The sequence below is a fragment of the Zalophus californianus genome, chromosome 1, assembly GCF_009762305.2.
Source record: "Zalophus californianus isolate mZalCal1 chromosome 1, mZalCal1.pri.v2, whole genome shotgun sequence".
Classification (NCBI taxonomy): domain Eukaryota; kingdom Metazoa; phylum Chordata; class Mammalia; order Carnivora; family Otariidae; genus Zalophus; species Zalophus californianus.
Genome location: NC_045595.1, coordinates 135,757,735 through 135,784,273, shown reverse-complemented (window position 1 = coordinate 135,784,273; position 26,539 = coordinate 135,757,735). Strand labels below are relative to the sequence as shown.

The 26,539-nt window shown below is 38.8% G+C and overlaps 1 protein-coding gene across 1 annotated transcript in view; it reads left to right on the top strand.

Annotated features, from left to right (window-relative positions):
* The first annotated feature begins 2,972 nt into the window (after positions 1-2,972).
* C1H3orf70 (chromosome 1 C3orf70 homolog) overlaps positions 2,973-26,539 on the top strand; it is an 82,640-nt gene continuing 59,073 nt past the window's right edge. The window contains exon 1 of the mRNA XM_027586787.2: positions 2,973-3,384. Coding sequence (XP_027442588.1) covers positions 3,189-3,384 — 196 coding nt within the window. The 5' untranslated portion in view covers positions 2,973-3,188. The remainder of the gene's footprint in view (positions 3,385-26,539) is intronic.

Here is a 26,539-nt window from a genome sequence, read left to right as displayed (position 1 = left end):
GAAGGTTAATCATACTAGCATCTCTACTTTTGTATATATTTTCCATACTAATACTTTAAAAACTTGCATCCTGACAGCACATCTTGAAGGCTGTAAGTATATATGTTTAGAGGTCAAAGGACATTTATTTCCTCCAGCTCCACTGCAGACAGTAGAGGTTAATAGTATCTTTAGGGCAAGGGGATGGAATGAGTTTTATGTTATAGAAAATGTAAAGGCTTCTCAGCTTCAAATCATGTGGCTAACATAAAATGGGGATTCTGGGTAATTTACCTTGCCTCCTGGTTAAAGTGCTATATTGCATTATTTCTCATGCTCATTTTTCACTAGCTGAGATGGTATGGTTTCATATATAGTAGAATCTTCTACCATGTTTCACCCTAGAGTAGAAGGCAAGGGGAAGGATTCTGTTTAAATATTAGCAAAATGCTGTAAAGATTCTGTTATAAGGCCTTATATAATATGGGTGGTATTAGAGTGCTTATGGGTTGGGGAAGGAGAGATATAGGGTAAAAGAGATGGGAATCCCCCTTTGTTCAAAAAATTCTGGGTTAGCTTGCTACAGCAATAATGGATTATGGATTTATTTGATTAAGTTTTCCCTTTTTTTTGAAGATTTTATTTATTTATTTGACAGAGAGAGACACAGCGAGAGAGGGAACACAAGCAGGGGGAGTGGGAGAGGGAGAAGCAGGCTTCCTGCTGAGTAGGGAGCCCCATGCGGGCCTCGATCCCAGGACCCTGGGATCATGACCTGAGCCAAAGGCAGATGCTGAACAACTGAGCCACCCAGGTGCCCCAAGTTTTCCTTTTACTCATGTTATTCTGAGGTGGGTCAGACTGTGAAATTAATAGCCAGAATAGACAGATTTTATGAGTCAGGGATGTATTTCATTAGGATTTTTTTCAGGAGAGGGGCGCCTGGGGCTGAAGCTGAAGAGATGATGCTTCATATTTATAGCTGTTTCAATGTTAAGTTTTGGGGGAACCATATTTTGTGATTTTGATTCTGACCTTTCTTGAAAATTCCGTTCCCACTAAATTGAGTCTCTCCCTAACCCCTAATAAATGAAGACTTCACTCAAATCAGATATATGCAAATTACATTTCCCTTCTCAAGTGAAGGTTAAATAAAAGGGAAAATTATAAAAGATTGCTTATGGCAGCAAGGATTTTCTGTGCTTGAAGATGAATTTCGTTATTTCAAAACCATGACGAGTCTCCTTGTCAGTGCAAAGCAGGAAAGGAATAAAGTAATGGAGAAAGTGGACCTGGGCATAAATATGTTCCCACACAGCACTTGTACTGAAAGGCTTTGTTGTTGTTCCCTGAACCTTGGCAATTACAGGCATTTTCCTCTGCTCTGAAAAACGGCAAATAACTGAGAGTAGGTCCCCTCCTTTTCTGTGTTCAAGGCTAGGTCTGGCCTTGTTGCAGGGAAATGCTAATCCCCAACCATGCTCCCTGGGAGCAAATGGTTTGTTTTCTCTTCATTGAATCCAGCCCGGGGTGGGTTCTCAGCAGCTGAGCCTGGCATGGAAAATCTATTTGGAGCAACTCGTCCCCAGGAGGGAAGAAGGCAAGCTGATCGTGCAGAGGAGCCTCAGCCACCATCCGGGCCAGTCACACCCGCTGGCCAGGGCAGGCATTAACACACAAAGGCACACACAAGAGTCTTTGTGTGTGTGTGCAGACAGGAGTCCTGTTTGTGTGCCCACACCCACATGTACCACACACACCCAACTCTGCCCACATATGTACTGGGCACACACACTCGACATACCGGTCACAGGTCCCACAACGGCACACATACATATATACACAATACATATGTCACCACATACCATGTGTATATACACAAAACGTATGGAACCACATCCACCCGCACACTGTGTACACGCATACACAACTGCACATACTACACAGACCACATATACTCCACTACACAAACATACACACCACCCACACTCCACATTGGTCGTATACATCCACACTACATTCTCCTGTATACACACACCTCATCACACACCAGGAAACGGTCACATGCACCATGCACACTACACACATTCCATATATACCACGTACACACTTAACACATCCAACCACACACACATACCCACCACACATACTCAACAGACACAACCACATACTACATACACACCAAACTACACACCCATCAACACATTCCACACACCAGTCTGTGCACCGCAAATGCATCTCTTTCTGTCTCTGAGAGACACACACACACACACACACGCAGCCCCCATCCCCCACAGGTTACTTTCCCACTCAGCAAGGTGGGGCTGCAGCCCCCATGGAAACTGGGGCTGGGGCGGGAGGGCGCCCTCAGGGCCAGCGGGCAATGGTTCCCGCGGGCACGGCGGCCCAGGGCGGGAGGCTTGGGTCCCTGGAGCGTGGCGGAGTGGCCGCGCCCGGAGCGGGACGCATGCCCTGGGGGAGTGCGCGCGCGCGTTCATGCGCGCGCGCCTCCGAGGGGCCTCGGTGCCTACTCTGGGAGGCGTGTACGAGGGAAATGTGAGCCGCGTGTGGGGAGAGGCTGTGTGTATGAGAAAACCTCGCTGGCAGATGCGCCGGGACCAGCCCACCGAGCGGCTCGGGTGGGCGTGTCCTCGGTGTGCACAGTCCTCGGTGGAGTTCTCGAGACGACCCACCTCGGCGGGAAGTGTGTGTGGGAAGTGCGCGTGTAAGCTGCTGTGCCTGTAAATACCAAGCCGCCGAGGCGCTTGTATGTTCACAATGGCCGTCTGTCGGTCGGCGTCGGTCTCGGAGGAATGAGTGAGTGTGTGTCAAGGAATTGCTGTGACGGGAGGGGACGCAGACAGCGTGTGTGAAGAGGCCGGGCTCGCTGACCGACGCTTGGCGCCTGCCGGGACCGGTCAGCGCGCGCGCCCGTGTGCGCGTGGGGACGCGGCGCGCGCCGCGGCGGAGGAAGGCAGGCGGCGGCAGGCCCAGCCCCCGGTCGCAGCGCCCGGGGCGGCTCCTCTGCGAGCCTGGGACGCCGCGCTCCCGCCGCCACCAACACCGCCACCAGCAGCACGGCCACCGCCACGCGCGCTGGCGTGACTCCCGGCCCGCGCCTTCCCACGCCTGCTGCCGGCTCGGCTTCCTGCCCGCCCAGACGCCGGTTCTCCCAGGGTCCGGGCCTCGGCTCCGCGGAGGGAGCGGAAATGAGTGCGGCGTCGGCGTCGGCGCCCGAGCGGGGTTGGAAGAGCGAGAAAGTGGACGAGGCTCAGGCCCTGGCGCGGAGTTGCGCTGCTCGCAGACCCGACTTCCAGCCGTGCGACGGGCTTTCCATCTGTGCCACGCACAGCCACGGCAAATGCTTCAAGCTGCACTGGTGCTGTCACCTAGGATGGTGTCACTGTAAGTCGAGCCGCGTTTCCCCGCCTTCCGCCACCGTCCCGGGGCGCTCGCGAGGCTGTCCGGGGTCGCGGCTGGGACTCTGCGGCTCCGGGCTTGGCCGGTTGCTCTTACGATGGTTGGGGCCACCGTGGGCTCCGGGCGGGCGGGCGCTGACCTGGCGCCGGACGCCTCTGTTGGCGCTGCCTCGGCAACGAGATGAAATCCCACGGGGAGCCTATAGCTTTAGCCACTTCTACAAAAGGGGATCTCCCTGTCCCAGGAAAACTGGAATCTGTTTTGGTTTCTTTTTCTTTTTTTATTTGAAATGACCAGGCAGTGTGCTGAGAAATGGTAGAGCGCCGTCAGAGTTGACAGCCAGAGGGGAAGCCTTTTTTCAGGGCTGGTGGTTAAACATGCTCTCCTTTCTTTCTCACTTTTCGTCTTTTCCAGGCTGCTCTTAAAAAGAAAGAGCCCTTGGTAATCGAATTGTGGCCCATTTATTGTATCCAAATTGAGAAAGCGCTAAAGTGTAAGGGACAGCTTAGTAATACTACTAAGAAGTTAGTATTAACAGTTTGGAAGGATGAACTCTTTCGATACCTAGTTGTAGCATATGGAGCCAATATAGGAGACTGTTTTAAAATTACAAAATAAAATGAATGAAAGTAAGCTTAAAGGATATTAAACCAATTTATAAAAGCCAGAACTAAATGGGCTAGGCCTTTTCTGTTTATCTTGCCTGTTTTTTTCAAATGGATTAAACTTAAGTAGCCATTTAATCAGAATTCCACAATTTGATTAGTTCATGGTATTAGGTCTGCTACATCCAATAAATCATTTTTTAAAGAAATATGTTATAAACTTAGTTTCCACATACCCTTACAATGGAGGTTTTTGGCGTGTTTATTCAGGACACAAATTCTCAAAGTGATCTTAAGTTAAAATTGTTTTTTCCTTGTTGGTTAGAAAAAAATGGCTCCCAACAAGACATGCAGTACATTGACAAGTCCTTGTTTAGGTTAATTGAACGTAGTGAGATATTTTTAATTTGAATTTATGACTTAAAGGATAGAGAATTCCTACATTTTCTTTACATTGAACAGTATTGATTTTTTGGTGTGTGTTCTGTGTCCTGATGGTTCAGTTTCTTGTATTTCATTATTCCTATTGCTCTCAGATCCGTTCCCCGTTATAAAGCACCATTTCAGTGGGGGACAGGGTACAAAGTTGGAAGTAGCAGCTGTAGGAAACCTGTGATACTGAAGTGCACGAGTATGGTGAATCTGGTGAGAGTCCATTCCCTAGGGAAATATAGACTCCTAGCATAGAATACGAGGAACATTAAAGATGGTCAGTTCAGTGCCTGTCTTATTTCAGCAGTCTCTCCACTAAGTACAACATTCCTGATGGGAACCTTGCATTCTTCTCAGGAAGCTTCTTAAGACATCTTTGATTCTTAAAATACTCTCATATGGAGCTGAAATCAGTTACTTTCTAACTTCTTTCCACGGGTTTGTTTTCTACCTTATGAAATCATATAGAACAGTTTCATCGTTTTTCAGAACATGGCTTTTTCAGCTCTTCAGATAAGCATATGAATATTCCACGGACATAGACTATCTTCTCTCTGTATGCCCAGACATTGTCACAGTGTCTGGCCTGAACTAGATTTGAAATTCATGTTCATTGAGTGACTGAATGAAAGTAGCCATCATTTTCCTCTCAAGGCATTGTTTTGTCCTATTTATAAATCTCTATTCCCTCCTGCCTCTCCTTTTGTGGAGTGGTATCCAGGGTCCTGAGCATCCTGATTGTTGTGTTCTGAACATGTGCCAATATGGTTATGATCCTTTGAAGACTGTGACCCTCCCTTAGAAGGATACACAACCTCCCATTTGTGGTCGGATCAGTCCAGCATCGAGCAGGACTGCTGCCTCCCATGTTTGAGATACTGCTACTGCTGCATCTAGCATCCCATTAGCTTTTCTGAGATCCTCATCATACCGAGCTTGCTGCTCTCAGATTGAAGTGAGACTGTTGTCAATTAAAGCCATTAAACCCCTTTTTTGTTTGTTTTACATATGTGTCAGTTAACTCGTGGGACTTGCTTATCTCACAGTTCTCTATGTATTTTTTTTTTTTTTTTTTTGGACACTGATACCTTAGATATTTTTCCCTATTAAATTGCGTCTTAATTAGAGTTAGCCCATTTATCTGGCTTATCATTGTTTTTTCCCAGCTCTTTCTTAATACATATTTGTGCTACCTAGTTTCATGTCGGCCGTGTATTGGATGAAGGCAGTAGTATAGTAGCCTTTTGCGTCTTCATTCAAATTAGTGATAACATTTTTGGATAGGAGAGGGCCACAGAGAGGCATCCTGAACCTTGTGGGTAGAACAGACCTTCAAGTTGATGGCACTTCATTAAGAAACATTCATTGTTATGATCATTCAGATAATTAGCTGGCAGTTGTACTGTTATCCACCTTATATTTATCTTAACCATATGGCGTAATGAGAGCCTGGTCATATACCTTGTTGAAATCCTACCTTGTTGAAATCTGATACTATTTTTATTGCTTCTTTTTGATACAAGTCTGTCTATAAAGACATTCTTTAAAAAAAGAAAGGAAATTAGATTAGTCTGGTTACTTAAGTTGGTTCCACAAATGCTTACCATTTTTGTTTCAAAGTGATTAGAAGCTGTTTTTTAAATAAATAATTTGAATTTAGGAAAGGATTGATGCCGAGTATACTGGACTATTTTGTTGTCAATTCTGTTCTTTTTTATTTATTTTTTTAAAAAATCAGATCTACATTTATTTGCTTGTTTCCAGTGTTTGGCAACCCTCCAGGTCTCCATGCTTCCTCCACTGGCAGTGATTCAGTGATCACATTCACAAGGAGCTTCATTTCATTCACAGCAGCAAGGTGCTCTGTTACAGTCTTCTCACCTATACTGGGAATCAGTTCTTTCTACCCTTTTTTAGTCCAAATATCGTTTTTCTTGAAGAAAAAAAAAACAGAGTTCACACATTTGAGAAGTTCTGCTTTCTTTTTGGCACTCATGAACATTACAACATCAGTCCTAAGCAAAATTCTTTTAATTCTGTTGAACGTGTATTGAGTACCTTCTCTTTGTGAGACATTATTATGGAAACTAGGGATACAAATATTAATACAGCTGGGTCATGCCCTTTAAGCAGAGTATAAGGACATGATTCATGCTGTATTTATTTTTGTATTCCTTTAAAATCACAAGTGATATGGGTGAAAAAACTATCAACTGTTCACCAAATGAGAAAATGCTGAAATGATAGGACCACTTTGATACTTGAGAGAGGTATTTCAGAACAAATGAAGAAAGTTCAGCTATATATGATTTGTGTTAAAGTTGTGAAATTCATAACCTTATGAAATAGAAAAGGTTGATAATATATACATGTTTATAAAAGATATATAAAACATGTATACATAGATGTGGTACTTATATTATTAAAGGAAATAGTTTATTTGGATAATGACAGACTTTAAGGACTATGTCTGGGAGGAAAACTATGAAATGTTCTATAGGTGTCGCTGTCAAAGAGAGATTATTGGGTTAAATAAACTGTGGCCCTGAATGTGTAACTTTTTTCCCCCCATAAGGAGTGATATTGGATGGAATTAATGAGTGAAGGATTCCAAGAGGAATTTTGAGAGAAAAAAAAGACATGGCTTTTCTAGGGAAGAGGGATTGGAAAAAATAAATCATATGCAGATATTATAAAGTAGATTTTGTGGCTAGAGCAAGTAGATTATTTAGAAAGCGTAATACATTAGATTGTTGAGATGTAAGTGGGGGATGGACAGGAAAGGTGAGGAGTCTGAAGTTTCAATTGATAGAGACCTTAACATTATAGTAATAATATGGGTAGTAGAGGAATGAAACTAGCAAGGGAGATTATTTTGGTATTAGTGTAAAAAATAGATAGAAATTCATACAATAATATCCATAAATGGAAATTGGAATAGATTAGATTTAGAGAGGGAGGAAGAGGAAAGTTATAAAGGATAACTTCTAGACTTCTGCCTTATGCATCTTGGATGGTTGGTGGTGCCATTCATTCACTAACAACACAAAATACTAGAGATGAACTAGGGTTTGACTGAACATGGATAATGAATCCAGGGAGACCATGAATTCGGTTTTGGATCTATTGAGTTTAAGCTGCCTTGTCATCACATGGTAATGTCAGTAGGCAATTGGGTATGGGATCTAGAACTTAGAGGAGAGGTCTGCACTAAAGATAATATGGAAGTCATTTATTTATTTATAGATTGTAGTTGTGGCCATGATGAAGCAAGAAGACCACCAAGGGAGAGACTATAGTATGAGAAATGAAAATGCTTAGGCTTTCCCTTTAGAATACTAATATTTAGAGTTTTGGGTATAGGAGGATGAACTCGCAGTAGAGTCTAAGAAGAAATTCGAGAGAAGAAAATATGGAAGGTTTTTTTTTTTTTTTTTTTTTTTTTTGCAGATTTTATTGCAGAAGCCAAGGGAAATGAGTGTCTTAAGAAAGATTATGAAGATTAGGGGCACCTGGCTGGTTCAGTTGGAGCGTGTGTCTCTTAATCTCAGGGTTGTGAGTTCGAGGCCCATGTTGGGTGTAGAGATTATTTAGAAATAAAATCTTTAAGAAAAGAAAGAGTATGAAGATTAAATCAGTTTTTAGCAGGTTATTTCTTAGATATTGGCAAAACATACAAATAGTGATTTTCTTTATTACTGAAGAAGAGGGTGAAAGGTTTAATCCTGCAACAGTAACTTCAGGAATATATTTAATTGCAGTATTTAGTCACAGTTATTTGAATTCTTCAAAGTAGAAAGAGAAGAATAGAATGACAGGAGCTGGGGTGCCTGGGTGGCTCAGTTGGTTAAGTGTCTGCCTTCGGCTCAGGTCGTGATCTCAGGGTCCTGGGACTGAGCCCCACATCGAGCCCCTCACTGAGCTCCGTATCCGGCTCCCTGCTCAGCGGGAAGCCTGCTCCTCCCTCTCCCTCTGCTGCTCCCCCTGCTTGTGTCTCTTGTTCTTTCTCTGTCAAATTTTATAAATAAATAAAATCTTAAAAAAAAAATGACAGGAGCTGAGAATTAGGACACGGAAATTATAGTTAATATTTTTTGAGTGATTACTTCGTGCCAGAGTAAGCTTATTAAGCTAAGCACTAAATAGACAATTATGTCATGTCCATTCTACAGTTGAAGAAAAAGGCTTAGGGGGAAGTTAAGTAACTTTCCCATGGGCACATAGCTAGTAAAAGTAGAAACTGGATTTGGATCCGGGTCTGTCTCATTCCTAGGACTCTTAACCACCATAGGTTCTACAGAACGATTTAAAATTAACATGCACATCAGCCGTTTCTTGGCTCCATTAAAGCCAGTGATGGGGAAGGTTGTTAAGAAATGGGTGGGAAATTGTTAACAATTGCAAAAGTGAATACAGAAGAATGAGAACTATAAAGAGGTCATAGGATGTGATGGGGAATGAAATCTAAGTTAAGAATTAAGGAAGAAAAAGTGATTAGAAGGTGACAGGGGTGGGTGGGGAGTGTACGTGGTATGATGTTGGTGCCATCAGCAGAACTCAGAGTTGGCTTAATAAAATCACATAATAGATGAGTTCAGTTTTCTGCAGAAGACATCTTAAAAGATGTCTGTCTTTCTCAGATTGAAAGCTGGAAGAGTGGGACTTGATGTAGTCTAATAGATGATATTAACATATCTAAAGAAAGACTGTCACAGCAGAAGGTGGATGGGCAGCTTGGAAATACTGAAAAATGGAAATTGGAGAGGCAGAATTTGGAAGTGTTTTTTCAGGATGTTCAGAGAAGGTGATAACACTGCCCAGAACTTAAATATCATGTCTGTATGATTGGACTATCATACAAATATTTGGCTATAATTTGGTTTCCCATTTATAGATTTCCTTTAAGGTAGAGAAGGAGCTGATTAGAGAATTTAACTCTCAGGACCTTCGGGCAAATACTCTTCTCTTCATTAGTTAGTATATTAGCATTGTGGTTTTTGTGTTATTCTATTTGTTCTGTTTTCCTGCTTCTGTACAACTAAGGGGAAACTCACAAAGTCAAGTTCTGACTTCCCCACAGTAATGCCAGCTGTTTTTCCTAAGCGGCATCTCAATCATATCAGTAACAGTTGCTACAGAAAATATACTTAAGTTTGACAGTGGGGGCCTGGGTGGCTCAGTCGTTAAGCGCCTGCCTTTGGCTCAGATCATGGGATGGAACCCAGCGTCAGGCTCCCTGCCGGGCAGGAAGCCTGCTTCTCCCTCTCCCACTCCCCCTGCTTGTGTTCCCTCTCTCGATGTGTCTCTCTCTGTCAAATAAATAAATAAAATCTTAAAAAAAAAAAGTTTGACAGTGAAAACTAGCAAAAAAACAAAAAAACCACGGAGTGGTCATTTGACTAGAGGAAGGAGTCCACAGGAGCTTTTTTCCTAAGAGTGAGGGTTCTTACCATGACTAGTGGTTGAAGGAGGAGGATATAAATGTTACGGGGACAAGTGCTACATTAAGTTCGGAGTGAGATTCCTCAAAGGTTTTTAGAGAGAGAGAAAAGTGATAGGTTTTTTCCACCCACATGGTGCTTCAATCATGGACACATACCAACTTCAACAATAACAATGACTGTGCTTATATGTAGGCATATCTTTTTGCACGTAATCTTTATATATGTAGGCATCATCTTTCTGCATGTGTCAGCTCATTTAAACCTCACAACAGCCCTGTGGGGTAGGTATTGTTATCCTACTTTTTTAGATTAGGGAGCTTCTCAGTGGTCACATAGAGTCACTTTGGCTGCATATGGTAAATGTACGTCAGAGTCTCACAAACCAGCTGGCAACCAGCGCTCTGGGTCAACTTGGTTCCACTCAAGGTAATAGTGAGGATGAGTTTCAGCTGTTTTACATTCTTCCTGGAACAAGCAAGAATTAAGTAAATGAAGTAAAATGAGGATGGTTTCTGATCTTATTTTTTATTTTTATTTTATTTTTTTAAAGATTTTATTTATTTTAAAAAAAGATCTTATTTATTTGAGGGAGTGTGAGAAAGAGAGAGCACGAGTCAGATGGGGAGCAGAGGGAGAAGCTGACTCCCCATTGAGCAGGGAACTTAATGCAGGGCTTAATCCTGGGACTCTGAGATCATGACCTGAGCTAAAGGCAGACACTTAACTGACTGAGCCATCCAGGCGCCCCTGGTTTCTGATTTTCAAAGAAGGGCAATTGTATGCAATATGAGCATTTTCAGAGTTTTTGTAAGCACTGTAAAACGGTGCTTTTAAAAAAACTAACAATGGGGATGCCTGGGTGGCTCAGTTGATTAAGTGCCTTCTGCTCAGGTCATGATCTCAGGGTCCTGGGATTGAGCCCTGCATCGGGCTCCCTGCTCAGCAGAGAGCCTGCTTCTTCCTCTCCCTCTGCTGCTCCCCCCGCTTGTGCTCTCTCTCTCTCAAATAAAAATAAAAATCTTAAAAAAAAACAAAACAGAAACTAACAATGTAGTGGTATAATATGAAGCTTCAGTCATCTCATATCCTCAGCTGATCCCTAACTGGGGCAAGCCCTCCACCCCTTTTTGTTGTTGTTGTTAGATTTGCATGCATACCATTAATTATTGCTGGCTTCCACGCCTGTTGAACTTAGGGACTTGAACTAGATAGCTTTTGAGGATGTTTCTAGGATAATTTCCTACATTCCAAAACCTTCATTTTATTTAGGTTTCTTTTCTCATACTGTAGAATTTCATTAATTACAAGAAAGAACATTTTTAGAAAAATTAAGTGTTAATTCCAGACCATAATAGGAACACGTGTTTAACAATCGAAAGTTATCTGGTAGAAGATTTGCTTTCTTGAAAAATAAGGAATGGTTTATACATAGAACAAGGAAGGCAGGTTGTAATCCTAGACATTGGTTTGAATCATCATTCCTCCATTTATTGGCAGTGTAACTTTGGGCAGGTTACTCAACCACTCTCAGCCTTAATGTTCCCTCTGTAAAACAGGAATAAAAGTCCTATTTCACAGGTTGGTTGTGAGGATTAAATGACACAAGCAAAGTACTTACTGAAGGTATTCAGTAAAGGGTGGCATCAGGCCCTCCTCAGAAAAAACAGTGAACAAAAATTGGAAATACCAGATAGTGTAATCATCCTGAGGGCAGGCTCTGATGTTGGACTAAGTGGATCCCGGCTCTGCCCACTTAACTAGTTACGTGGCTTGGAGAAGTTAACCTCTTTCAGTTTCCTCACTTTTAATATGGGGATAATAACATAACAGTACCAGTCTCATAGTGTAATGATCATCAGTCCCCAACTTAGCAACTTCCCCCTTCCACAAATGTCCTCGTTTAATCTGAAATTCACTTTGTGACCCTACTCATTTGTTCATTTAAACACTCAAGCCAACAAAGATAGTAAAAAGATATATTTTGAATACTGCATTTAGAAATTACTGTTTTTTATTACCCTCATTGTTGGAAGGCCTATTTTGTAATAGTTATTATGTGATAATTATCTACTTTTTGTCATGAAATCTTACAGTGTGCTCCAACTCCCAAGCCCCTTCTGTGTCCCGTTTTAAGGAATGGATACTTCTGGTTAATCAGATATACCAATTAATAGAGAGCTTTCATATACAGCAAATATGGCTCAACAGGTTTCAAAGGATCAGAATATTGTAAAAGTTATATTGTATTAAAATGAAATGGAATATGTTTAACTTGGATGATTTAGAAGCCTTGTCAGGATCCTGTGGTTGATACTTGGCCATCATTTGGAATGCTGATTTTATATGGAAAAATGGCAAAATTACTACTTGATAAAGTAGTCCTGGCTGCTAGAATGCTGGACAAAGTCAACTTAATTGTAGTCTTTGCAAATTACTTTACTCAAGTTCACAGAATTTTTGTTTTGTGTTTCTCTTGTTATTGTTGGTTCTTCAATTTTCTGATATTTAACAGTATTCTGTAAGTACACTGCCAAAAACGTGCAATATCTGGAGTACCAGCAATGTATAATAAATCCCTCTAACTCTGTCTGCACAATGCCCTAGAACAGTCTCTTCAGGACAATCCTTTAATTTGCCTAGTGCTTATCTGTCCATTTAAAGCTAAACATTTTGATGTAATACAGATGTATATTTCTTCCTCTATATCTCGTTATAATGGACTTTAGTGAAATAAAAACAGTAAGAGTGTAATAATTTGGTATTCTATTTAGACTCATTTGCTTTATCTTTTTCTGTCTACACACATACACTTATGCATACATACTTTTTCCTAAACTATTTAAAAGTTGCAAATATGATGTTTCACCTAAATATTTCAGCATGCCTCTCTTAAGAATGAGGACATTTTCCTCTATAATTACAATACTAATCACATCTAAGATAATTAACACTAACTCAGCAATGCCATCTGATATACAGTTTCCTTAATTGTCAAAAAATGACTTTTAGGAGTGCCTGGGTGGCTCAGTCAGTTACACATCTGCCTTCTGCTTCGGTCATGATCCCAGAGTCCTGGGATCAAGCCCCACATAAGGCTCCCTGCTGAGCAGGGAGCCCGTTTCTCCCTCTGCTGCTCCCCCTGCTTGTGCTCTCTCTCTGGCTCTCTCAAATAAATAAATAAATAAATAAATAAAATCTTTTTAAAAAATGACTTTTATAGCTGACTTTTAAAAAAATTCAGGGTCCAATCAAGATTTATAGATCACATTTCATTATTATAATATTTTAGTCTCCTTTAATCATTCTAGAATAATCACACTTTTGGGGGATGACATTGAAATTTTTGAAAAGTCCAAGTCTGTAGAATGTCTCATATTTTAAATTTGCTTAATTGTTTAATCATGATTAGATTTAGGTTAACATTTTTGTTGAGTTTATTACATAGGTGGTATTGTATCCTCCTTATAGTATCACATGAGGAGACATAGAATGTCAAGTTGTTCCACTACTGCTAATGCTAAGGCGATAATTGACAAGTCCGTTATAAAGATACCACTTCCCAGGGTGCCTGGGTGGCTCAGTTGGTTAAGCAACTGTCTTCGGCTCGGGTCATGATCCTGGAATCCTGGGATCGGGTCCTGCATCAGGCTCCCTGCTCAGCGGGGAGTCTGCTTCTCCTTCTGACCCTCCTCCCTCTCATGCTCTCTGTCTCTCATTTTCTCCCTCTCAAATAAATAAATAAAATCTTAAAAAAAAGATACCATTTCCCCTTTGTTGCTTTTCTTTTTTAAACAATTTTTATTCCTTTTGTTTTTAATACAGTATTTGTGGGATGACTACTTTGACACTGAATGAATATCCTCTTCTCTAACAGACTTTAACCTAGTGATTTCAGTATTGACTCAAGAGTCTTAAGTGGATCACTTATTATATTGGTGGTTGCAAAATGGTGATTTTCTGATTCTGCCATTCTTTCTACCATTTGAAAGCATTGTTTTATAAAGAAGAGGTTTTTTTTTCCTACCTACATCCCTTTTTTTAAGTATTACTATAGATAACTTGGTTCTTTTTTATTCATTGTATTATAATTAAGTACCATAACTTTTCTGATGGTCAAACTGTCTTAAATTTGGCCAGTGAGAGCCCCTTCAAGCTGGATTCTGTGTCCTTTTGACATGCCCCTATCATTTTTTGAGTACTTTCCTATTTTCTGGAACAGATTGTTCCAGGCTTACATAGTATTTTCTCTGCCTCAGACCAAAAATCTGTTGTTTTTCTAAGGATCCCATGTTCCTTTTAGTGATGAAAGGCATGGAAACTATTATCTGAGCTTTTGGTGTGCTTATTTCTACTGGGATGGTACTGTATTTAGGCCCTTTCAGTGGACAGATTTAGGAAGTGTGTGTGTGTGTGTGTGTGTGTGTGTGTGTGTGTGTGTGTGTTTCCATCCTTCACTTTTCCCCATTCCGTATTTGTATCTCGCTTCTCTGTGGGTAAAAACCCTGGTTTCCAATACATCATAATACTTATTCATTTCCTCTATCCTCAGCTACACACAAGATAGTTTAGGGATTATTACATTAGTACCAATACCAACAACAACAAACTGATGAATAAAGTTTAAGATTCTTTACATGTTTTGGTCTTTAAGCTATATCCCAGGAAGGATGTGTAGTCAGAGCATTGTCTTGAGAAGTTTCTTGAAAAAATTTTCTTTTTCTGTGTGGCAACTAAGTTCATTTATTTTTGATTCTAAGCAATTTTGTGTTCACTTTTTTAATCTTTTTAAAATTAAACTTTTTGGGCTCCTTGGTGGCTCAGTCGGTTAAGCATCTGCCTTTGGCTCAGGTCATGATCCCAGGGTGCTGGGATCAAATCCTGTATCGGGCTCCTTTCTCAGCAGGGAGCCTGCTTCTCCCTCTACCTGCTTCTCCCTCTGCTTGCTGCTCCCCCTGCTTGTGTGCCCTCTCTCTCACACACACAAATAAATAAAATCATTAAAAAAATTAAACTTTTTATTTTGAAACAATTTGTAGATTTATATGCATTTGTGAGAAATAATACAGAAATCTCATGTATCCTTTATCCAGTTTTCCAGTAGTAGCTTCTTACAAAACTGTAGTACAGTATCAGTTGGATACAGCCAAAATAAATAACATTTCCATCATGGCAAGTTATCTCATGTTACCCTTTTATAGCCACACCTATTTTCCGTACTGGCCTACCCCCTCATTAATTTCTGGCAATCACTAATCTGTTCTCCACTTCTATAATCTTACCATTTCCAGAAGGTTTTATAAATGGAATCATACAGTATGTAACCTTTTGGGATTGGCTTTTCTTCACTCAGCATGATCTCTGGAGATTCATCCATGCTGTTGAGTGTATCAGTAGTTCATTTGTATTGTTGAGTAGTATTCCATGGCATACATGTACCATAGTTTGAGCATTCACACATGGAAGGGCATCTGGTGTGGCAACTTTCTAGTTATTACAAATAAACCTGCCATAACGTTTGTGTACAATTTTCTGTTCGAACAAAAGTCTTCATCTCTCTGGGATAAACGCTGAGGGTTGCAGTTGCTGGGTTGTATGGTAATTGCCTGTATAGTTTTTTAAGAAGCTGCTAACCTATTTCCCATAGAGATTGTACCATTTTATTTTCCCACCAACAATGTATGAGTGATCCAGTTTCTTCTCCACATTCTTGTCAGCATTTGGTGGTGTTGCTCTTTTTATTGCAGTCATTCTGATAGATGTGTACTGATAACTCATTTTGATTTTAATCTGCATTTACCTATTAACATTCATGTGCTTATTTGCCTTTTGCATATCCTCTTTGCTGAAATGCATTTTATCCATTTTTTTTAGGACTTTAGTTTCTTAGAGCATTTTTAGGCTTACAACAAAATTGAGATGGCGGTACAGAGATTTCTCATATATTTTGCCGCCACACATGCACATGTTTTCCACACTGGATGTACCAGTATACATTCCACCAGTGATACACATGGGTTCCTTTTTCTCCATGTCCTTGTCAACACTTACTGTCTTTTTGATTCTAACCATTCTAATGGGTATGAGGTCATATCTCAATGTGGTTTTGATTGGCATTTCCCAGATGATTAGTGATGTTGAGCATCTTTCCATGTGTCTATTTGATGTTTGTATGTCTTCTTTGGAAAAGGTTCTCTGAAATTTTTAATCAGATAATGATTTTTATCATTATTTGGTGTTGAGTTGTATACGTTCTTTATATGTTTTGGATATTAACCCCTTATCGGATATATCATTTGCAAATATTTTCTCCCATTTGGTAGGTTGCCGTGTCATTTTGTTGATGATTTCTTTTACTGTGCAGAAGCTTTTTATTTTAATGTAGTCCCAATAGTTTATTCTTGCTTTTGTTTTCATTGTTATAGGAGTCCTATTTAGAAAATGTTGCTATGGCCAGTGTTAAAGAAATTACTGCCTATGTTCTCTTCTAGGAGTTTTATAGTTTGAGGTCTCACTATTAGGTCTTTAATCCACTTTGAGTTTATTTTTGTATTTGATACAAGAAAGTGGTCCAGTTTCATTCTTTTGCATATAGCTATCTGGCTTTCCCAGCACTATTTGTTGAAGAGACTGTCTCTTCTCCATTGTGTATTCTTGCCTACATTGTCATGGATTAATTGACCATTTGAGTCACACACATTTGAATGTGAGTTTACTTCTGGGCTCTGTATTCTGTTCATTGATATATGTGTGTAACAGTACGATACTGTTTTGATTACTACAACTACTTTGTAGTATATCTTGAAATCTAGGATTGTAATACTTCCAGCTTTATTCTTCTTTTTCTTTTTTTTTTTTTTTAAGATTTTATTTATTTGACAGAGCACAAGCAGAGGGAGAGAGAGGGAGAAGCAGGCTCCCCGCTGAGCAAGGAGCCTGATGCGGGACTTGATCCCAGGACCCTGGGATCACGACCTGGGCCGAAGGCAGCCGCTTAACTGACTGAGCCACCCAGGCGTCCCTATTCTTCTTTTTCAAGATTGCTTTGGCTCTTTGTGGTCTTTTGTGGTTCTATACAAATTTTAGGATTATTTGTTCTAGTTCTATGAAAAATGCTATTGATATTTTGATAGAGATTGCTTTGAATCTATAGATTGCCTTGGGTAGTATGGACATTTTAACAATATTCTTTTAATCTCTGAGCATGGGATGTCTTTTCATTTATTTGCATCATCTGCAGTTTCATAGTTTTCAGAGTATAGGTCTTTCACCTCCTTGGTTAGGTTTATTTTGATATTTTATTCTTTTTGGTGCAACTGTGAATGGATTTGTTTTCTTAATTTCTCTTTCTGGTACTTCATTATTAATATATAGAAATGCAACCAATATCTGGGTATTAACTCTGTATCTTGCAACTTTACTGAATTTATTATTTCCAGTAGTGTTTTGAGGAGTCTTTAGGGTTTTATGTATAGTATCATGTCACTGCAGATAGTGACAGTTTAACTTCCAACTTTCTTTTAAAAAAAAGATTTTATTTACTTATTTGACAGAGAGAGACACATTGAGAGAGGGAACACAAGCAGGGGGAGGGTCAGAGGGAGAAGCTGGCTTCCCGCTGAGCAGGGAGCATGACATGGGGCTTGATTCCAGAACCCTGGGATCATGACCTGAGCCAAAGGCAGATGCTTAATGACTGAGCCACCCAGGTGCCTAACTTCCAACTTTCTAATATGAATACCTTTTATTTTATTTTGTCTTGTCTGATTGCCATAGCTAGGACTTCCAGTACTATGCTGAGTGAAAGTGGTGAGAGTGGACATCCTTGTCTTGTTCCTGATCTTAGAGGAAAAGCTCTCAGTTTTTCACCATCGAGTATGTTAGCTTTTGTTTTTTCATATATGACCTTTATGCTGAGGCATGTTTCTTTAAACCCATTTTGCTCGAGTTTTTATCATGAATGGGTGTTGAATTTTGTCAGATGCTTTTTCTGCATCTATTGAGATGATTGTAAAATTTTTGTTCTTTGTTTTGTTAATGTGGCATATCACATTAATTGATTTGTGAATGTTAAACCATCCTTGCATCCCTGGATTATATCTCACTTGATTTTAGTGAATGATCCTTTTAATGTATTGTTGAAAGCAGTTTGCAAATATTTTGTTGAGGATTTTTGCATCTGTGTTCTTCAGTGATACTGGCCTGTAGTTTTTTTTTTGTGTGGTGTCTTTGGTTTTGGTATCAGTGTAATACTAACCTCATAGAATTTGGAAACCTTCATAGTATTTGGAAGCCTTTCTTTCTCTTCTACTTTTTGGAATATTTTGAGGAGAATAGGTATTAACTCTTCTTTATTTTATTTTTTTAAAGATTTTATTTATTTATTTGACAGAGAGATAGAGAGCACAAGTAGGCAGAGAGGCAGGCAGAGGGAGAGGGAGAAGCAGACTCTCCACTGAGGAGGGAGCCCGACGTGGGGCTCAATCCCAGGACCCTGGGATCATGACCTGAGCTGAAGGCAGCCGCTTAACTGACTGAGCCACCCAGGTGCCCTGGTATTAACTCTTCTTTAAATGTTTGGTAGAATTCACCTGTGAATCCATCTAGTCCTGCACTTTTATTTTTTGGTGGTTTTTTGATTACCAATTCAATTTCATTTCTAGTAGTTGGTCTGTTCAGATTTTCTGTAATTCTTCCTGATTCAGTTTTGGAAGATTGTTTCTAGGAATTTAATTATTTCTTCTAAGTTGTCTAATTTGGTGGCATATGATTTTTTGTAGTAGTCTCTTATAATTCTTTGTATTTCTGTGGTGTCTGTTGTTACTTCTCTTTTGTTTTTGATTTCATCTATTTGGGTTCTTTCTCTTTTTTCTTGATGAGTCTGGCTAATAGTTTATGGATTTTGTTTATCTTTTCAAAGAACCAGCTCTTGGTTTAATTGATCTTTTCTATTTTTTGTTTGTTTGTTTAGTTTCTATATCATTCCTGCTCTCACATTTGAATTTTTTACCTTATATGTAAGGAACTATTTTTTCCTGGCTGCTTTTAAGATTTTTTCTTTGTCTTTAGTTTTCAGAAATATGAGTGTGTTGTGTCCTGGCCTAGATTTTTTTTGGGTTTCTCCTGTTTGTGGTTTGCTCAGATACTTGAATCTATATGATATGTCTCTAGCTAAATCTGGGAGGTTTTCAGTCATTATTTCTTAAAATCATTTTTCAGCTCTGCTTTTTTTTTCTCTTCTGGGGACTTCAGTAACACAAACATTAGATTTTGTTGTTGTTGTTATGGTCTAATGGCTTCAACAGCTCTGTCCGTTTTTTTTTTTAAGTTTATTTTCTCTTTTCTTTCAATTGGGTAATTTCTATTCTGTCTTCCTGTCCATTGAAACTTTCCTTTTCCATTCTTCTGTTGAGTTCATCCACTGAGTTTTCTGTTTTAGTTACTGTATTTTTCAGTTCTCCTATTTGGTTCTAATTTTTCTATTTACTGAGATAATTTCTTTTTTGAGACTTTATTTGATTTTGTTTCCAGCAGGTTTATAATTGCTCACTGAAGTATTTTTTGAAATAATGTCTGCTTTAAATTTCTTGTCAGATAATTCAAACATCTCTGCCATCTCAGTGCTGGCATCTGTTGATTGCCACTTTTAATTCAGTTTGAGTTTTCCCTGGTTTCTTGGTGCAACAAGTGATTTTCAGTTGAAACCTGGACTTTTTTGTGTTATGTTATAGGACTCTTGATCTTAAACACTCAGTTTTTACCGGATTTTTTTATTTTGACACCACTCTAGCAAGGGAAGGGGGCACTGCCTCATTACTGCCAGGAAGAGGTACAAGTCCAGGTATTATCCTCAGCCTTCACGGACACCTAATGGAGGGGAGTTTTCCTTGTTAATGCTGGGTGGGAGTGGGTTCTAGCTCTCCAAGAGGCTTCCACTGACACCACAGTATGGATGACCTCATTACCTGACTTTCCACTAGGTCTCTGACACCACTTGGCTAGAGTGTTGAGACACCTTATTAGGGCTTTTCAAGATTAGAAGTCCAGGTTCTTTCTCTCCCCCTGGTCTTTGCTTTCATGGATTGGGTGGAGTATACAGTTTTTTCTCTGATGTTTGGTTGGAGTAGAGTGATTATTGTCTAAACGTTTTCTGTCATGCTAGGTTGTTCCTTGTCCTTTGACGAGAGAGAGCAAACATTTGTTGGGACATCTTTTGTCTGGTTCCATTGGCTTTTTTGGTTGACATTTTCTCCAAGCCTGGCATATATCTGCACAAAAAAACTGGGAACTCACCACCATGTTGTTGCTTGGGCTCTGAGGTCACCAGGTGGTCAGCCTTTTCTTCCCTCTTAGGAGTCATCTTCTGTTTGTTTTATATATAATGTCAAGGGTTTTTAGTTGTACTTAGTAAGGATGAATAGGAAAAAGTATGTCTCCATCTTCCTGGAAGTATTTGTCTCTATCATCTTGATTTGATTTTAGTTTTTGGATAGGTACTCAAAAATCAAAACTATATAAAGGAATACTGACAAAAATCTCATTTGTATTTCTGTACCTTCCACCCCCTTCCAATTCACCTCCTCCAGACACTCATTTTTATTAATTTTCTGTTATATTTTGTGTTTCTTTCTGCAGAAGTAAGTGTATTATATGTGTGCATACACACATCTGTGTATTTATGTAAACATACACATTCTTACTTCACATTCTTTCTTAAACCATAGTTAATCATACTCTGTTACTTACTGCATCATGCTTTTTTATTTTACTCTTTATTTCTAAAAATCCATTTCATAACCATTCATGGAGATCCTTCTTACTTCTTTATGCCTGCATAGTGCTCTGTCTATATGTGCCATCGGTTTTTAACCAGTTTATTATTGATGGGCGTTTTGGTTTTTTTTTTCTCCTATTTTGTTACAAATAATGTTGTAGTGGATAATAGGCACATATACTGTATTTTTGTAGTGGTGTATCTTTAGAGTAAAGTCCTAGAAGTGGGGTTGCTGGATCAAAGAATACATATTTTTTTGTTAGATATTGCCAAATTTTGCTCCATATGGATTGTACCATTTGCCTTCCTACTGGCAGCATGTAAGAATGCCTATTTTCTCATAGTCTGTAGAGTGTTTTGTCAAGCTTTTGAGTTTTGGCTGGTGTGATTGGTTAGAAATGCTATTTCTTTTCTTTCTTTTTAAAGATTTTATTTATTTGACAGAGAGAGACACAGTGAGAGAGGGAACACAAGCAGAGGGAGTGGGAGAGGGAGAAGCAGACCTCCCACCGAGCAGGGAGCCCGGGCTCGATCACAGGACCCTGGGACCATGATCTGAGCCAAAGGCAGATACTCAATGACCGAGCCACCCAGGCGCCCCTAGAAATGGTATTTCATTGTAGCTAAAATTTTCATTTCTCATGTTATGAGTGACATTGGGCATATTTATGTTTGTTTTTACCCCCATTTTTCAAAGATATTTTCACTGAGTAGAGACTTCTAGTGTATTGAATATATCATTCGACTTTTTTCCTGAGTTCATTGTTACTGTGGAGAAGTCAGTGGTAAATTTGTCACTTCTTTGAAAGTTATCTTTTTTCTCTCTGCTTTTAATTTAGCCTCTTTGTCTTTGATGTTCTGCATTTCATTGTGTGTCTATATGTGTTATTCTTTTTCTTTATCCTCTTTGGGATTCATTTAGCTTCTTCAGTCTGTGGATTGATGTTTTTCACTCTTCAGATTTTATGATTTCCCTATTCTCACTATTTCCTTCTTTTGGAACTCTAATTAGATGAATTTTATATTTTCACTTTATTTATCTGTGTCTTTTAAACTTGGTTTCATACCATGAATCACTTTGTCACTCTATCTTGCATTCTCAATAATTTCTTTAGCTATGTCTTCTGGTTTACTAGCTTTTCAATTGGGTTTAAGCTGTTATTAAATTAATCCATTGAGTTTTTTACTTATTGTATTATTTTACAGATGTTCTGTTTGGTACTGTATCAAATAGTCATTTTGAAAAAGACTTGCTCATTTTAATAATTACCTTGTTTTTACTCATCTTTTCAATTCCTTTTATTTCTGTAAACATAACAAGTATACTTATTTTATGTTCTATTTCTTATTGTTCCAGAAGTTTTATAGATCTGATTCTACTGGATTTCCAAAGAGTCTTGTTCATTTGTATATCTTGTGATTTTTTTTTACCTGTGAGCACCTATTTCTTGGAATGTTACCCATGGGAATTCCTCCAGACAGGATTTGCTTTTGTTTCTCTTTGATGTCCTATGGGCACTATTAGTACAGGATTGCTTTAAAGTAAATAGCTTGACATATTTGGACCACCTAGGAAACATGAAGTTTTGGTTAAAACCTGTCAAAGGACAGCTTTTGCTCATGAGTTATCATTTTTCTTCCTTCTCTCCTCATATGGTCTAAGTTTCAGATTTGTAAAACTCCTGTAGGAGTATGTTTATTTCTAATTTACTGTTATAACACTGATATCAACTTTATGGGGAGTTTCTTCTTAGACTGTTTATGGTGAGCCTTAAGCTTTGTCTCTTGAACAAAGCTCCCACAAGGTCAGAGAAACCAAAGCTCAGGTTCACCTATTGCACATATCCTCAAAGTAAATTCCATGTTCATTTATTCACTCATTTCTCTGAGTTTCTATCTTTATTTAGATTTTGGCCTGATAATTCCATACTTATTTTCAGTTCATCAATGTAGTGGGAATATTAAAATTTTTTCTAGCATTTAAAAATTGTGTTTGGCAGGAGGATTAGCCTGGCTGCCTAGTAAACCATACAATCAGAAACAAATCTATTTTTAAAATTCCTACCGTATGGTATGTCTTTTTAAAAATTGCTTCAGAGCTTTTTTGGAACAACGTGGAATATAAATACATGCCCATGTGAATTCAGTATAATAAGAGGCACTAAGTATAATAATTATCTTGTTAACCAGATATTAGACTATAGGCAAACTCTACTATAACAAGGTACTATTACTCGGTTCCTTTTTGTTAAGTAGTAAGTGCCTCCATTCAAATCATGGAGAAATTATCATAGACTTACTATGGTTAACTTTTGAGTCAAATTACAACTTCTGTAAAATTATTTTGATTTGGGTAAGGTGATAGTCATTTGATTGCTTACAGTTTTGGACTGGCAGATCATTTAAGAATTACTTTTTAAAGCCACAATGAAATATGACTTTGCACCCACTCTAAGGCAGTAATAACAAGAGCAGATAATAATAAGTATTGGCAAGGATGTAGAGAAATTGAACCCTCATGCATTACTGATAAAATGTAAAGTGGTATAACCATTTTGGAAAACAGCTTGGCAGTTACTCAATCTGTTAAAAATAGAGTTATCATATGACTTAACAATTTCACTCCTAGATATATGCCCAAAAGAAGTGAAACATGTCCACACAAAAACTTGTACATAAATGTCATAGAAGCATTATCCATAATGTCCCCAAAGTGGAAAAAACCCAAATGTCCATCAGTTGATGAATGGATAAACAGGGTGTGGTATATCCACACATGGACTGTTACTTGGCAACAAAAAGGAATGTGTACTACTGGTACATGCTACAACATGAACGAACCTTGAAAACATTGTGCTAAGTGAAATAAGCCCCTCCCAACTTAAGCATGCAGGCAGGAAGCAAAAAGTAATGAATTCCTTCTTCCTTTTTTTTTTTCAGACCCTCAAAGAATTGGATGATACTTACCTACATGGGGTAGGGCAGTCTACTGAATCCATCTAGTTAAATGCTAATCTCATCCAGAAACACTTCCACCGAAACACCCTGAAATAATGTTTAACCTAGGCACAATATGATCACAAAACAAATAATTTTATGGTTGACAAAATTAATCACAGAGAGTGACTGCCAATAGGTATGGGGTTTCCTTTCAGTGTGATGAATGTGTTATGGAATTAGGTAGTGGTGATATTTGCACAACATCAGTTGTGTACATTTTTAAAGATTATTTAAAAAAATCAAAGGATTATGTGATGGTGACCTTAAGTGGCTCACAAATCCTAAAGTATTTACTTTCTGGCCCTTTATACAAAGGTTTGCTGATGCTTGATCTAATCCATAGACTTCCAAATTTCCCCAGTTGTCCTACTACCAACATCCTTTTTCTGCTCCAGGATCAAATCCAGGATACCATGTTGCATTTAGTTGTTATGTCATTTTTTTAAGTTGGAGCAACTCCTCAGTCTTTCATGACCTGATACTTAAAAGAGTACTAGCCAGTTATTGTATAGGATGTCCCTCAGCTTGGGCTTGTCTGATATTCCTCATGATTAAATTCAGGGAATATACAATTTGGCAAACTAGCTTTTTAAGAGAATGAACATTTTATATAGATTGCAATCACGTTGTTGTAGAATTATGATCTCTCAGTTTTCAATATGGGAACAACGCAAGCATGCCTCATTTTATCGTTCTATTGTACTTTGCTTTACAATAGTACTTCGCAGATACTGCATTTTTTACAAATTGAAAGTTTGTGGCAACTCTATGGAGCAATTTTATTGGTGCCATTTTTCCAACATTTGCTCAATTTGTGTCTCTGTGTCACAGTTTGGTATTTCATACAGTATTTCAGACTTTTTCTCTGTTATTGAGATCTGTGCTCAGTGATCTTTAATGTTACTATTGTAATTGTTTTGGGGTGCCACAAAGTATGCCCATCTAAGATGGCAAACTTAATGGATAAATGTTGTGTGTTCTGACTCCTCTACCAACTGGCCCAGCCCCCATCACTTTCCCTCTCATCAGGCCTCCCTATTCCCCGAGACACAACAATATTGAAGTTAGGCCAACTAATACCCCCTATAATGGCCTCTAAGTGCTCAAGTTAAAGGAAGAGTCAACTGATGTGGCAAACTTCGTTGTTGTCTTATTTTAAGAAATTGTCAGTCACCACCCTGATCATTGGCAGGCATCAACATTGAGGCAGACCCTCCACTAGCAAAAAGATTATGACTTGCTGAAAGCTCAGCTGATGGTTAGCATTTTTAGCAATAAAGTATGTTTAAATTAAGGTATGTACATTGGTTTTTTTTAGACATAATGCTATTTCACACTTAATAGACTACAGTATCAAAAGTTAAACATAAATTTTATATGCACTGGGAAACCCTGAAATTGATTTGACTGGATTTATTATGATATTTGCTCTATTGCAGTGGTCCTGAACCTAACTTGCAATATCTCCAAGGTATGCTTGTACAAATTGTAGATGACTCCACTTCTGTCCCAGTGTTAGGGTAATTATTTTTCTATAATTTCTGAATGGTGCTAGTCTTTTTTTTTTTTTTTTTACAATAATAGTCGGGAGATACTCTCTGCTATTATTTATAATGGCTTTTTGTTAAAGAACTAGTGAGTTTATTAGAACGTACCAGAAATGAAGTTTTGTTTTAGTCTTATTGCTTGTTTTTTGAGATAATATTAAATATCATATTTAGACCAAAGAGCTAAGGCCTTTATTATAATTTTAATTTAATATTAACTGTTTCTACCTGTAAGATGTTTTTATTATTTTATCATTTAGCAATATCAAGCCTCAATTAAATAATGAAGATTTATTAATAGTTTCTAGCAGCCCAAGAAGCTGTTTTAGAATTGATACACAGATCACATTGTGCATGTGAAATTTCAGTTGTGCAAGTTTGCTAAAGCTGTGATATTTATCTTTGTATTTTACATTCAAGATATGATCAGTGTACTTAATTTCTGTATTTAAATTTGGATTTACTTTAAACAGAATTACAGGTTCATATGAGCCCCCATGAAAAGTTTTCCATTTTATCTGCAGCTATCATTTTGATAATCCTTTATTTTGAAAAGGGTGTAAAAATGATAATTTATTCACTAATCTCAGTCATTGCATCTCTGAAAAATTTACTAATTTAAAGGCCACGTTTATATCCTTAGAAACTTTTTTTTTTTAAGATTTATTTAGGGGCGCCTGGGTGGCTCAGTTGGTTAAGCATCTGCCTTCTGCTCAGTTCATGATCCTGGAGACCTGGAATCGAGCCCTGAGTTGGGCTCCCTACTCAGTGGGGAGTGCCTCTCCCCCTCCCTCTGCCCCTCGCCCTGCTTGTGTGTGTACACGCATGTTCTCTCTCTCTCTCTCTCACTCTCTGTCTCTCAAATAAAATCTTTAAAAATAAATAAAAGATTTATTTATTTTGGGTGGGAGAGAGAGAGCATGCAAGCGGGGGGGGGGGAGGAGATGGGCGAGGGAGAAGGAGGAAGCAGACTCCCCACTGAGCATGGAGCCCCAGCTGGGGCTCAAACTCATGACCTTGAGGTCACTACCTGAGCCAAAAATCAGAGTTGGTCGTTTAATGGACTGAGCCCCAGGCACCCCAGAAACTTCCTGTTAAAGAAAAATAGGTAATTGAATTTAAAAATGTAATCAATATGGAGGGCCCTCAGTGACTATTTGTTAAATGATTTAACACAGCTACCATTATTTTAAATTACTTGGTGAAATACCATGCATTCACGGTGTGATAGAACTTATCTCTAAATTCTGTAGAATATAGAAAAGAAAGTACCTATAGAGATCATCTGTTTCAGGGTTTTTCAAACTATGCTGCAGAGTAGGGTTTGATGGAAGTATAGAG